This window comes from Suricata suricatta, chromosome 4, assembly GCF_006229205.1.
Source record: "Suricata suricatta isolate VVHF042 chromosome 4, meerkat_22Aug2017_6uvM2_HiC, whole genome shotgun sequence".
NCBI classification, from domain to species: domain Eukaryota; kingdom Metazoa; phylum Chordata; class Mammalia; order Carnivora; family Herpestidae; genus Suricata; species Suricata suricatta.
Genome location: NC_043703.1, coordinates 100,183,578 through 100,199,153, shown reverse-complemented (window position 1 = coordinate 100,199,153; position 15,576 = coordinate 100,183,578). Strand labels below are relative to the sequence as shown.

General features: G+C 43.5%; 1 protein-coding gene across 4 annotated transcripts in view; it reads right to left on the bottom strand.

Moving 5' to 3' along the window:
- Positions 1-9,577: 9,577 nt before the first annotated feature.
- SPTBN1 (spectrin beta, non-erythrocytic 1) overlaps positions 9,578-15,576 on the bottom strand; it is a 196,822-nt gene continuing 190,823 nt past the window's right edge. For all 4 annotated transcript variants that reach the window (XM_029937358.1, XM_029937359.1, XM_029937360.1 and 1 more), the window contains 2 exons: positions 11,889-11,931; positions 9,578-11,084 (listed from right to left, as the gene is read on the bottom strand). In XM_029937358.1, coding sequence (XP_029793218.1) covers positions 10,866-11,084; positions 11,889-11,931 — 262 coding nt within the window. In that variant the 3' untranslated portion in view covers positions 9,578-10,865. The remainder of the gene's footprint in view (positions 11,085-11,888; positions 11,932-15,576) is intronic.

Here is a 15,576-nt window from a genome sequence, read left to right as displayed (position 1 = left end):
TGTGGCTTGTCACTCAAAAGCCTCAGAGATCCAGGTATGAACAGATAACTTACTCAAAACGAAAAAGAAATGTCAAACACAGGAGAGCAAGTTTACCCTCGCTGGTAGTCAAAGACACTCAGAGCAAGCTGGAGATGGCACGTTACACTTACTACAAATAAAAACAATCCTTCTCGTGGCAAGAGTGTTATCCTTGTTTACAGCTAGTAACTAAGTAGATAGAGAGTTTAGAAAGAAAGAGGTAATAGGAAAATGAGGCAAAATCTGTAAATAATGTTCTGAGTTAACTCCCAAGCAAATATGACAAGGTGTGTGGTAGGATGAAGCCTAACTGTTTTTGTGTTTGTACGAGAGGAATTACTGATGTGGTCTTAAAATCTGTGGAGTGGTGGATAAAACTTGCATGAAGACCCCGGAAGATTTTAGGGAAAAAAGGGATAGAGACCCAGTCCCAATTTCTTAAAATATCAAGTCACTGAAGCTGTCAGTGGGGGTGAGACCAACGTCCAGAGCTGGAAAGGGCAACGAATCTACCAAGAGCACGTTTCCACAAGGTGGAAAGAGGCTGGCATAGGAGGTGTGTACCCTGCACTGAGGGAAGTAGCTGAAGGGGAATATGGTCTGAAGTGGCCCTACCTGGAGGGAGTTAATGGCCCCAGAGGACTACCCTTGCAAAGAATCAAGCCAGAGCCATAATCTTAGGAATCCAAGTCTCTTTGGTGGGGAGTGATCTTATTGCTAAATACCTAGAATTTGAGGCACATATTGTAACTGCTGGTGCATGGACCCAATGGAAAATTATATACCACCCTTGAAATAAGAGTCACAAAGTGTATCAGCACAACGAAATGTGACATGGATTCAAGTAAAAATACTACACAGAATAAGTACATATGATGTTTAGCTGTGGAGGATTTTACGCACGTGGGGAGGACAGCTGAGAAGTAAGACGGACAGTGGGGAGAGCCAGACTCAGACCAACAAGAAATGACAGACATCAGAGAACAAAGGGGCCATGCGGCCAGTCAGGGAGCTGGAGTGAGGCTCGGTCCCATCTCAGCGGGAGCCCATCAGTTCCTATAGCTTGTCTCCACTTCATGTGGCCTCATGAGAAACCTGTCCACAGAGACTGAGCTAATCTTTTCTCTTTTCTTGTTTTAAATACAAAACATGGGCATGGGTTTGATGCTGAGCTATCATTTATTTTGCCACCTTTCTGAAGTGGCACTTCGCCTGGTTGGAGGATCCTTCCACCTTTTCTTCCCCCTTTCTTCTCTTTGTTCCTTCCAAATATTTATAATGTCCCCCCTGTCCTTTTCGGGCCTTAAATTTGATCCAGAAAGGACTTCTGCATGCGACAGCCCAGATCTGGGTAGCTGTAGATGTGTAAGGCTGAACCAAGCATCAACCACCCTCCAGTTATATAGAACTTGCCTTTGAGAACCTTGCAGCTCACACATCTAACTCGAGAGAAACATGGGTGCTGCAGAGCCAGTGAAGGTCTGAGGCTTTGAGAATCCAGGCTTGGGCAGCAGGTAAGTGGACTGACACTAAAAGCCCGCCTTTAGATGGCTTACGTGAGCTGCCCTCTGCTAGCACTGGCTCCGTGAGCGTTGTTTCTCAGTCCACAACCTAGGTGAGGGACATCAGGAGGACAGTCAGACTCAGAGTGAGTACAGCCTCTGAAAAGGGGCGTCAGAATCCGAATCCCCAGTTGCTGTTGACACAAGCACTTAAGTCTCTACCTCTTCCTTTCCTCCACCATCTAACTAAGACAACCAACATCGTCCCACAGAGTGGCCATGAGGATTCCAAGAAATAGCTCTCGTGCTTAGCACACTCTCTGGCATGAAGCTACATCCAATGTTAGCTGTTGTCATTAGCAAGATAAGGTCATCCCATCTGGAGAAGAGCAAAGAGTGAAACATGTATGCTCATACGCACACACCCACTCGCAGCCCTGGGCTGGCCAGGCAGGATGCCTGTGATATCCCGGGAAAAACCCTTCTTAGAAGCTGAAGGTTATCAGACAGCTGGAAGGGGAGGTGGCAGGCATGCCAGTCACAGGGTCAGCCAGACCTTGTCAGAGCTCCAGAGCACTCTGATATTCGTGGTCTCGTTTCTCTTTCAGCTCTGGCCTGGTTCACTGTCTTCAGTTTCCTGCAGTGACAGTTGTAGTCTGAGCTGTAACAATAGGTCGCCTGGTAACAAGTGTCTACCTCCCAGGGTCACTGTGAGGTTATATGAGTTATCATATGTAAAGTGCTAAGGGCAGGGCGTGGTGCTTACAGTAAGTGGTCAGCAAATGCTGGCTGTCAGTCACAGCCAGCACAGAAATGGCACTCCTCTTTGTGGGGCCCCAGGTGCCGTCAAGACAGCCATGGGTGGAACACGGGCCCTTGGCTGGTCTCGGCTCCCAAGGATGTGGGACACAAAAAGGAGCCATCCGGTTATGTTCCCACAGCTGGGCACGTCCCCAAGAGGCAAGTGTGACAGAGAGATGACGAAAATGCCAAGTGTCGAAATTAAAGATAAGTAAGTACTGGTTCATCCGCTCTCCTATGGAATTTAAATCCTTCCCCCTCTAACTGAGGAATGCCAGACACTCCATCTTCTCACCAGACCCAGGGCAGTGGAACTCATTTCCTCCAAGCCCTCTTACCCCAGAGAATGGCTTCCCTTTGATGCTGCCTGAGCACCCCAGCTGTCACACGAGGGACTCTTGGCCTTTTAAGTCATTAATACCCTGGGTAACTTTACTTCCTGCTGATGACGAGGACTCTGTAAGAAACAGAGGGCTGAGTAATAAGGAGTAATAAGGAGCTGTTCCATGGAGAGGCGGGACACCCACGGTGGATTGTATCTTGGCCAAATGATGTTCCAACCATTCCCTCGAGCACTCGGGACTTTCCACATAAATAATAAGCGCTTTTTGGAGAACTGTATTTCAAAAGAAAAAATTCAATTCCTTATAATAAGCAAGCATTAGTTAATGCATGAATTTATAGCATCCTGTTAGCTTCTTTTGCTGCTGAGCTTACCAGTGTCTGAAGTAACCCCCCAGTGACTGCTGGAGAAGATGCCCTCCCAGAGAGGAGCAAGCGGACCAGACTCCTACGGGCTCTTCCTACTCACCAACCGGCATCTATTCTCCGAAGTCAGGTGCACCCCAAACAAGCACTTCAGAGGGAAAACCCAGGAGCAGTATCAACAAGTGCAACGTCAGGGGCATCCTTGGATACATTAGCAACTGTGCTGTAAGATACAAGCAGCTTTAAATCTAACTTCAAGAGGAGGTCCTTCTAGAGACACCATTGCTCCTTCCAAAAAAAAAAAAGTGGTTGTTTCTCAGATCCCACCCCTTTGGGAGCCAACACTTTCATGTGGAGAATAACAGCATTTGGAGGGTAGGCAGAAGTGGGGCTTTAGCACCCCCAAACTCATCCTCCATCAAACCCCTACTCTACCTCACCCAAGCCACCCTTTGATGTTGCTATTCTTTGGCATGTTTTCTTCATCATTTGTTGTGAGGGACACTGAGGGCCCGATGGCCCATGTCCCTTCTGTAATGACCTGTGGTTTTGATAGACCAGGAGGGCACCCTGGTTGCCTCAGGTGATTTCTCTAGTGGCAGATGTGGTTCAAGGATGGATGCAGAACCTAATTAATCCATTCAGAGTTTAACACAGGCTTTGTTCTGGTGGGGAGCAGAGAGCCTTTTCCCTCCTCTTAGGAACCTGACCTCAGCAGTTGCCATCGTCAGGAGAGAAAACAGCCTGAAGCCAAAACTGATGCAGGACAGGGTGTGGGGCTGAGAGCGCACAGATGTATCTGACCAAGTCCTGATAAGCTAGTGCACTTCGGCAGCAAATCAACCTTTCAACCAGCCCTACCTTGGGGATGTTTTAGTTGTGTGTGCTGACAATTCCCTGGTATTTGCACCATTTGGGTATGGATTTTCTGTCACTGAACTGTGAAACACTGTAATAGAATCATCTTTACGAAAAGAAAATTTCCAAAGAAGCCTCTTGTTGGCAGCATACCTGATGTGAGATGAAGAAAGTTTTGTAGTACAGTAGCCTTTGCCCTGTTCCTTCTATCCCCTTGTAAAGGTAAAAAGAGCCAGGCTCACTACGACTCAGTAATAGCAATACTAGGAATTTATCCAAGAGATAGAGAGTGCTGATGCATGGGAGCACATGTACCCCAATGTTCATAGGAGCACTGTCAACAATAGCCAAATCATGGAAAGAGCCCAAATGCCCATCAATTGATGAATTGATAAAGATGTGGTATATATATATATATATATATATATATATATATATATATAGAGTCAACGGAATTAGTATTCCATTGGCGATGAGAAGGAATCAAATCCTGCCATTTGCAGCAATGTGGATGGAACTAGAGGCATAAGTGAGTCAGAGAAAGAGCATATGTTTTCACTCATATGTGGAGGGTCAAAAACCCAACAGAAGACCATGGGGGAGGGGAAAGGGACAAAATAGTTTGAAAGAGAGAAAAGGAGGCAAACCATGATACTCTTAAATATAGAGAACAAAGAGTTCTCTGAGAGTTGATGAGAGGGGTGTGGGAGAGGGGAAAATGAGTGAGGGGCATTGAGGAGGGCACTTGTTGGGATAAGCACTGGGTTTTGGATGTAAGTGATGAATCATGGGAATCTACCCCCAAAGCCAGGAGCATACTGTATGCCCTGTATGTTAGCCAATTTGACAATACATTGTATATATATGTATATATGTGTACATATATGCACACATACATACATACACACACATATACATATACATACATATATATGTGTATATATATATAAAAATAGAGAGAGGGAGAGAGAGAGAGAGAGCGCACGCACGAGCACCAAGCTCAGACGAAGCAGAGGGTGAGGAGGGTAGTAATATTGTAAGGCCCACGGGGGCTGTTCCCCAACTTGTCTGGCACTTAGTAGGAGCTTTGCAAGGCGGCCAGGGAGGAATACTTGTCATTTGGCTGGCTGGCGAAAGAGCCACGACTCCAGACAGTCTGAGCTCAGAGCCCACGCCCTTTCCTCAGAAGAGCAGAGGCCAAGAAAGCCGGATGAAGGATTCAAATCACACGCACCCGCACCGGGGAAAGACAGGAAGAGTAATGCGACAGACGTGTAACGGCAGCAGGAAGGCGGACGACCTGCATACCAGCAACACTGGTTCGGACGCACGTTCCTTTCGGCCATTTTAATGAAGACTGTGAGAGACCTTACCCTGAGCGGCAGGCTCTGGACAGGAGATGAAAACGTCGAGGGCCAGCAACATTGGAAACAATTCACTGTGACTGAAATCGGAGTGGACTCTCTGGGGAAATGCTGTGAGCCAAGGCTTGCTTCAGCTCCGGGGGAGAAAGCGTCCAGGTCGCACCCAACGCCCAGACTCCGGAATGCAGGATGCCGCCCCCACGGAGAAAGCCCCGGCGGAGCAGGGCTGGCGGGCTTGTGCAAGAGAAAGAATCGGTTCCTGGAAACCCCGCTGCTGTGCCCTTCCTGCATCCCCACTCCCAGACACAAAGCGTCCCCAACGAGCGATAAATATCCAAAGGGCCAAGGGAAGGCCAAGTGGAAACTTGCGCAAGCCCACACAACTCTCGTGGCCCCGTCGCGGCCCCTCCGCCCTAGCCTCCGCCCCACCCCTCCACGCCCCGACGCTGACCGACGGGACGCAGGCCTGTGGGGGCGGGGCGGCCGGGGGCGCACAGGTGGCCTCGTGCTGCGGTGCTGCTGAGCCGCACTGGGGAAAGCGCGCCCTGAGAGCTGACTGCAGGTCTGAAGGGAAGGCTGACGGCCGGAGACGCCAGGACAGCGAACCCCACGTGCCCCCAAGAAACGCGGGCCTTCCTGACAGGGGTCCTCTCCGCGCCCCTTGCGGAGAAAGGAGCCCAAACGAGGCACTTGAATTGTGCCACATAACTCTACCCACTCTCACGGCCTCTCCCACGTCAGCTCAGCCCACAGGAGGCTGGGCAGGCGGCGCTTCCACCGCCGCTGCAGTGAACATTCCCGCCACTGCGGGGAAGAGCTTAGCGCCTCACACCTCTTGATCCCTAATTTAAACGAAAGAGAGAGAGAGGGCGCCCCTCCAGTTCCACTTCCAGAATCCCTGTTTTCAGAAGGCTGCCCTTTTACAAAAGAAGCATTCAAAGCTCCGAACAGGATGTAATATCCTCACAGCCAATCCAGTTGGATTTTTTTTTTTTGACTTGAAAAACTAATTTTTCTAGGGTAGCCTAGAAAAAAAATTAGCCTGCGTTAAGTTGGGTCTAAACCTTGAAAGACTCTGAACTCACAGTGATTTCTCCCTGGGGAAATCTTTATGCGGTCCATCAAAAGGGCATTTCACTTGGAGTGCTTGACTCAGAGAACCATTAAAAAACAAGGGGAGGGGAGGGTGGCAGGAGGGGAAAACTAGACACACACCAAGAAGGCGCGCTCCAGAAAACCAGACGAGGCCAGCATTAAATACAGTCATCTGTAGAACTAAGACTAAGGGTTAAGAGAGAGAAGGCAGAATAACTATTTGCCCAGCTAGTAGATACAAATGATGACACATAGCGGGGAGGCAGGGAATGGAGAGAGCACATGCATGTTTTTAAGAATTGTTCTTGACATTCCTGGGCACTTTTTTTTTCATTCCAGAGAGATGAAGATTTCTGTCCACACCCAAAGCCCCACATGAATGGTTATACTAGCTCTATGTATAATAGCCCCAAACTGGAACCTACCCAGACGTTTAAGTGAATCCACGGAGTGTGGTACACCCTTACCACAGACTACTACTCCACAACAAAACAGAACCAACTGCTGATACAGTAACCTGGAAGAATCTCCAGAGAAGTATGCTGAGTGGAAATAGAAGCCAGTCCTGAAAGGTTACATCGGTGTGACTCCATTTATACATTTCTGAAATGACAAATGTTTAACAATGGAGAACAGACTGGTGGTTGCTGGGAAGGTATGGCTGTAACAGGGCAGCAGGAGGGGATCATGTGGTGATGGAAATGTTGTGTGGCTATCAGTGTGGTATTCTGGATGTGATTCTGTGTTACAGTTACATTACAGATGTAACCATTGGGGGACAAAGTTAGACGGCATTGAATTATATCTAACAACCACATGTGAACCAATCCACAATTATCACAACATTAAAAAGTTTAACCAAAAAACCCCACAACCAACTGCTCTCAGTAGTTATACTGGCGGTGGTATCAGTGTTGCTACTCTTGAGTCTATGTGTATAATAGGGGATAAAGCACATGAGTTGTTATTGGATATTCCAATTCTATGCCCCCTGATCTTTGAATGCTGATTCTGGGTTGAAAAGATGACATAATATAGGAAATGTAAAATAAGTAAAAAACTGCAATCTTGAATTGCAGTATGAATTCATGATTTATTTTTATCTGATACACATTGAAAAAAGTACTAACCCATAGCAATGAGCATTTCCAGCACATAAATTATGGTTTTAAAATTTCATTTTCCACTAAGGGAAACCAAGGATTCTTAGACTTCTGATGGCAGGTCTGGAAGGGCCTGGGACAGCTTGTTGGACCAGAGAGAGAGGAAAGGATCAGAGATAGTACTAGGTTTGTATCAAAAGGACTCAGAAGCCAACTGGACGGGGCTTCCACCAGCCACAGATGGGGACATCTTTAAGTTTCAAAAAGGATAATGTCATCGTTAGTGTTGGAAAGTGCAAAGTGAAAGGTTTCACTATGACTCCCAATGGTGAGAGAAATCTTGAGCTTTAAAGGACAGTTTTTTTCCTTCCTTTTTTTTTAAAATGGCTTTTTGGGTTATGGATCATGCTTAGAAAAATCAGTTTAAATAATGGAAAAGACTCAAGCTTTTATCCTACGTTTCCTATGTGAATTCTACTACTAGATCAAAGAAAATACTTAAGTATTCGAACTAGGAAATGAAAATAATGTATCCAGAGGGAAATACCATAGGATCCTCCATATACAACCAACCCTACGAGTGCCAAATACCTGATGATAACAATGTATCCACCACCCAGTCTGATACACTCTATTTCATCCACTGAAGAGGACTGGAACTAGAAAGAGCATCCTCACTCCAAGTACCTCAAGAAAAAACAACCCTGAGGTAACATCAATTGAAGATGCCTTCCAATTTCAGAGATGGTCAAGTGAGACAAAAGTGGCCTTTAATCAATCAAGAATACCCACTGCATATCCTGACAGTTTCGTTACTGCTTCTTACTTTTCAGATATACAGAGGCCAGTATTAACACCCAACCTATATCACTAAAAATTAAAGCAAAATAGCATATTAAAGCAATAAAGGTAAATGTGTACAACCCCCAAAATACTAGATAGTGTGCAGGATTTTTTTTAAACCCATATTTAACCATGATAGGATTGACAATCATGATCCTCTACGGCCTGTAGTTTCATCCAGTAAACATGTCTGTTGTTGGGGTTCCCTGATCACACCTGCTGACATTTGCCCCTAATGACCCACAGAAGCCAATCTTCTGCTGCAGCTGCTTTTCCTTCCACTGCCCATCGTTTTCCCCTTTTGGGTCTCAGTGGATGGATCCTCAGGAGGTGCAAAAAGGAGAGCAAGAATACCAAACCCAAGTTTCATAATCAGGGATCTGTGAACCTCTGCAGTTATGTGCAAAATATCCCATGCATGTGCATTTTTTATGGGATTCTGGAATTGCTGGTTATTTTCCTTTTTGAGTGCATCCTGCCTGCCATCAGGCTGACTTTGTCAAGAGTAGACTGTAATCAATCACGATTATTTTCCAAGATGCTTTTTCTTAATGAACCACTTTGGTGAGAGGATCATCTGTTGAGACATGATTCCAATCTTACGTAAGGCAAGGGCAAGAGAGTGTCGCACTGAGATAAATGGCTCTGGGTGCAGGAGAGAGGAAAAGGTGAGAGATGGCAGCCTGTTTCTGGAGTAACTAGAAAGCTCCAATCCAAGTCAACTGTGGAGCCCAGAACTAACATCACATTAGGCATGGGCACAGCTCACTGAACACTCGTTAATACTAGCACCTCTTGCTGCTTTATGTAAGAAAATATACCAGTGCTATGGAGTCAATATACCTAGATTTAAAAAAAAAAAAAAAGGCAAGTAACATGCGTATCTAATCCATGATCCTATCCACGCTGGCATCACTGAACTGGCCCACGGGCCAAATCTGGCCTGTCGTCCTTTTTTGTATGATCTGCATAAGATAGATTTTACACTGCAAATATTTTTTAAAAATCAGAATACTGTGTGGCATATGAAGATGACTTAAAATTTACATGTGTGGACACAAAGTTTTACTGTTACACGACCAGGCCCATTCCCTCAGGTGCCATTGACGGCTGCCTCTGTTACACAATGAGCAGTTTCCACAGACAGTCTAGCCCACAAAGCCTCAAGTATTTGCTCTCTCTGGCCTGTTACAGAATAAGTTCACCAACGCCTTCCTCAGAACTCAGGTTTAACAAGTTCTCTGTTAACGTTGTCATAAATAAAAGATAAAATCTGGATGTGTAGCTGCAAAACATTCTGTTTATTATTCTGTTTGCTGCAGTCGCCAAAGCTGGTGCACCACACGCACAAGAATGCAAAACAGGAACCCAGACAGACGGTCTCATGTTTCTAGTATGCTATTTCTGGCTTTGCGATTTTCCTACATGGCGTGCACGCAGGAGAGAAAAGACAACAATTACCCACCGTGTGCTAGATTTAAAAGCATTTAATGACATAGCATATATTTAACAGGGCAAAAGTTGAGAGGTACAGGTCATACGACTGAGTGCCAGGCCTGAGCGACCACCTCCCTGCTCCGGCCCAGCCTCTGGAGTTCATTCCTATCAATGCCATTTTTGATTGTGCAGTAAGATGAAAATTTGTCATTACAATCATTACAGTGACAAAGAAATGCACACTATGTATCAAAGAGCAAGGTAATGAAGCAAATTATAACACAGTGTGGCAACACACGAGCAAGTAACCATTAGAGTAACATTACTTTGTCCAGTAAATGCTTCAGTTCCACTTGTACACTTACCAATGATTTAAAGGGTTTATTATACATCTAGTTTTATTATACTTTGTACTAGAATTATCTCAAACATACAATATAATGTATTTCGGCAAAAAAAAAATTGAAATTACAGATTATTTAAAACAGTATCAGTTTTCTATTCCTTCTCGTATACCGGTATACCGACATTCTTAATTGTCCTTGCAGTTGATGCAGAAAAGCCGCATGTCATGTGTTAGTAAGTGATGCCAGATACAAATGGTTTGGTCTGTAGATTTAACACAGAGCTGCACTGTGGCTGCAGCGAGATCATTAATACATGACCTGTTTAATCAAGGTTAGACCCGTCGTGGGCACTTCTAATAGTCAAGACTCAAGGTAACCACTGGAAATAAATGGAAGAGAATGGTATCAGGAAACTGGTACGTTCTGTCTCTGGTGAGCACAGGAAATATTGTTTAAGCACCGCTGCTTGCATACCAACAGCACTAGAGGCGGGTTATTTCCAACGCAGCCTCACAAAATTGAGGAACAGTTTAAATATTGAGATCTAATCTATATAATTTCATTAAAAAAAATCTGGTCTTTCCTCTGCACCTCAAACTTTTGTAACTTGGAGATAAAGTGTTTAGGTATATTTCCCCCACCCCCCAGAAATACTCTATAAATTAAAAAAAAAAATCAACCACATTGAAGAACATTAGGCACAGAGAGTAATGTGTTGGTTCTGAGCTTGCATGCTGGAGTTTCACTGAAAAGGTAAGAGAAGGGCAGATGGTGAAGGAAAGGAGTTCACTTCTTTTTGCCAAAAATGCTGAACCTCTTCTCCTTGTCTTTCTCTTTGTCCTTCTCTCGCTTGCCTGGGCTAGACTCGCTGGTGATGGTGACGACGCTGGTGGGCAAGGTCTGTGCCCGGCTGGATGCTGGCGTGCTCTGGGTGCTGGCAGACACCTCGTGTTTATCGGAGGAGATGGCAGAGGAGATGGCCTGGATCCATGTGTTCATTTCCTCCTGGACAAAGGAGGCACAGGTGAGACTCAACTAAGAGAGGCGGGTTTGAAACGCTCTTGCTCCACCTGCTGAACCAGTGCACCTTCATTGGTGGAAAGGCTTGGAAACAGTGCATCTGGCCAACAGGGGCACCTAGCTAAGTGAGGCAAGCAGCTCCCAAACGCCTGTGCAAAGTGAACTTTCCTGAGCACTTGGTTTACAATATCCTTCAGAAGTCACCATTCTAGTATGTGGTCCTACAAACGTGGAGGAATGAGAAGGCGGGTCTCCACGGTGGGTGTCAGCTCCCACCCCAATAAGTTTCTTCTTCTCTTACTTAAAAAAAAATGAACTATATTTGATACACAACCCTGCATAAATTTATCAGAAGTTGTTTTTTCAAATCTAAAGCACTGCCCATGTTGTGCTCCCATCAGCAGACCTTCTCTCCCTGCAAGGAGGGACACAACCATGAAATGGTCAGGACTTGAGGATCCACATCCAGTCCTGGGACCACTTCACTGTGCCTCATCCACTGCGAGGGGAGTGGGGAGCAGGGACGGGGGGAGATTTTCGTTTGTCAACTTCAGGGTCCTGGCACTAGCTCTCCTGACACAGCAAAGAGACAATGAGATGCCATTCACTGCCTCCTAGAGATATAAGGAGAACCAAACAGCTTCCTATTGTTAGTGACTGGAGACCAGATGACAGAAGTCATAGCTGATCATTATTTCTATATGGAACACTGTAAATAAAGCTTATCATGCCAATAAACACCTGTAAACTCCTAATTGCTGAGAGAAATGAATCTTAAAAAAAACTTACATCATCTTTGGCTTGGAAGAGGTACTCATTGCCATCATTTAGTCTGTAAATTGAAGGAAGAAGGTCGGTCACAATTTGACTTAAGAAGAAACAAAACCCTCAATTCCCAAAACCTATGTGGTATAAGCAGACCACTGGAATCCTACTAGAAATGCCCATCAGAGCTCTGCATACATCACCAGCCATGCCTAGGACCCACAAAGGCCCAGAAACAGCACCTTCAACATCAAGAAGCTATATAATTGGGCCAAAATAATATACACAGAAACTTAAATGTCTCAATCCACTAGAAGGCTCAAAAATGCCCCAAACATAATCAACATCTGGCTTTGCTGTAGCAAAGGTCACTTTAATGTATAATCATTGCTCTAAACTGAATTTAGGAGAAAATGATTTAAAAATTCTAAGTCCTTTCATTACATAATCAAAAAGGGAACAATCCAACAAGATGTCACAACTGTAAATATTTATGCACCCAACATGGAAGCACCCAAATACATAAAGGAGTTAGTAATAAACATAAAGGAAGTCATCAATAGTAATATAATAACAGGAGGGGACTTTAGCACACCACTTACATCAATGGACAGATCATCCAAACAGGAAGTCAAGACAGAAAACTGGCTTGGATGATACATTAGACCAGATGGATTTAACATATTCACAACATTCCATCTTAAAACAGCAAAATACACATTCTTTTCAAGTGCACATTCTCCAGAAAAGATCACATATTAGGCCACAAAAGAAGTATCAACAAATTAAAAAAGACCAGTCATATCATGTATCATTTCTGATCATAATGCTATGAAACCTGAAATCAATCACAGGAAAAAAATCTAGAAGGAACACAGATACATGGAGATTATCTATTCAACAATGTATGTGTCAAACAAGAAATCAAAAGAGGAAATCAAGGAGACATATGAAAATGAAAACACAATGTTTCAAAATCTTTGGGATGCAGCAAAAGCCGTTTTAAGAGGGAAGTTTACAGCAATACAGAATTCCCTAAAGAAAAAAAGTCTCAAATAAATAACCTAATCTTATACATAAAGGGGCTAGAAAAAGAACAAACAAAACCCTAAACCAGTAGAAGGAAGGAAATAAAAAATTAGAGGATTAGAGAAGAAAAAAAGAAAACAAGAAACTAAAAAAACACTAAGAGATCAATTAAACCAGGAGTTGGTTCATTGGGAAGATCAACAGTGTTGATAAACCTTTAGCCAGATTCATTAAAAAAAAAAAAAAAAGACTCAATTAACAAAATCAGAAATGAAAGATAAGAAATAACTGACACCACAGAAACACAAAGGATGATAAAGGCATATTATGAAAACTCACACACCAACAAACTGTGCAACCTAGAAGAAATGGGTAAACTCCTAGAAACATATACCCCCCAAAAACTGAATCAGGAGGAAAAGAAGATTTGAATAGACTGATTACCACCAATAAAATTGAATCAATAATAAAAAAAACCTAACCAAAACAGAAGTCCAGAACTAGATGGCTTCACAAGTGAATTCGACCACTTATTTATTTATTTATTATTTTTAAAAACTTTTTTTAAGGGGTGCCTCGATAGCTCAGTCAGTCAAGTATCTGACGTTTGGCTCATGTTGTGATCTCACTGTTCTAGAGGTTGAGCCCCGCGTCGTGCTCTGTGCTGACAGCTCAGAGCCTGAAGCCTGTTTGGATTCTGTGTCTCCCTCTCTCCCTGCCCTTCCCCCCACTCACACTCTCTTTCTCTCTGAAAAGTAAGTAAACATTTAAAAAAATTTTAAACTTAATTTTTAAGTTTATTTGCTTATTTTGGGGTGGGGGGGAGGGAGAGGGAGGGGGAGAGGGGAGGAGAGAGAGAGAGAGAGAGAGAGAGAGAGAGCAAGAGCGTGCACGTGTGTGCAAGCATAAGATCATGACCTGAGCCGAAATCAACAGCCTAACTGACTGAGCCACCCAGGTTCTCCTCAACTAAATGTTTAAAGGAGAGTGAATACATATTCTTCTCAAACTATTATAAAAAATAAAAGAGGAAGGAAAATTTCCAAATTCATTCTATATTCTATATTCTATATTCATTCTATATATATATTCAGCATGACCCTGATAGCAATATCAGATCAAGACACTACAAAAAAAAGAAAAACTACGTGACAGTATCTCTGATAAATATAGATGCAAAATTCCTCAACAAAATATTAGCACACCATTGGGTGCCTGGCTGGCTGAGTCAGAAACAGCACTGGACTCTTGACCTTGGGGTTGTGAGTTTGAGTCCCACATTGGGTGAAGAGATTACTTATATTAAAAAAAAATAGCAAACCAAATCTACAATACCTTAAAACAATCACTACAATCAAATGGCATTTATTCGTGGGTTGCAAGGGTGGTTCAGTACTTGCAAATCAATCAACATGATACATCACATCAATAAGAAAAAGGATAAAAACCGTATGATCATTTCAATAGACGCAGAAAAAGCCCTCAAACTTAGGTTGAGGGATGCCTGGCTGGCTCAGTTTGTAAAGCATGCAATGCTTGACTCCAGGTCGAGGGTTCAGCCTCCACGCTGGGTGTGAGGCCTACTTAATAAAAACAAAACAAAAAACAAAAACAAAGTAGGTTTAGAGGGAACATACCTCAACATAATAAAGGTCAACCCCACAGCCAACATCATCCTCAAGGGAGAAAAACTGAGAGTTTCCTCTTAAGGTCAGAAACAAGACAAGGATGTCTACTTTTACTCCTTTTATTCAACATGGTACTAGAAGTGCTACTCACAGCAATCGAACAACAACAAAAAAAGGGCACCCAAATTGATAAGGAAAAAAAATGGTCACTATTTGCAAATGACAACATTATATATAGAAAACACTAAAGTTTCCACCAAGAAACTACTAGAGCTGATAAACAAATTCACTAAGGTTGCAAGATATAAAAATCAATATACTGAAATATGTTACATTTCTATACATGCATTGAAGTAGCAGAAAGAAATATTAAAAGAACAGTCTTGGCGTGCCTGGCTGGCTCAGTCAGTGGAGCGTGCGACTCTTGATCTCAGGGTTATGGGTTCCAACCCCATGTTGGGTGCAGGGATTACTTAAAATCTTTTTAAAATAAAAAATTTTAAGTTTACTTATTTTGAGAGAGAGAAAGTGAGCAAGTGTGCACACAAGCAGGGGAGGGTCAGAGAGAAGGAGTGACAGAATCCCAAGCAGGCTCTGTGCCATCAGCGCACAGCTTGATGCGGGGCTCAAACTCATGAAGCCATGAAATCATGACCTTAGCAGAGATCAAGAGTTGGATGCTTAACTGAATGTGCCACCGAGGCACCCCTAAAAATAAAACCTTAAAAAAAAAAGGTCCCATTTACAATCACACCAAAAATAATTAAAATAGCTAGGAATAAACTTAACCAAGAAGGTTTAAGACTGAAAACTATAAAACACTGATGAAAGAAACTAAAGATGACATAAACAAATGGAAAGATGTTCCAGGCTCATGGACTGGCGAAAACAAATACTGTTAAAATGTCCATATTACCCAAAGCAATCTACAAGTTTAATGCAATCCCTATCAAAATACCAACAGTATTTTTCACAGAACTAGAACAAATAATCCTAAAATTTGTGTGGATCCATGAAAGACCCTGAGTAACCAAAGAAATCTTGGAAAAAAGAAA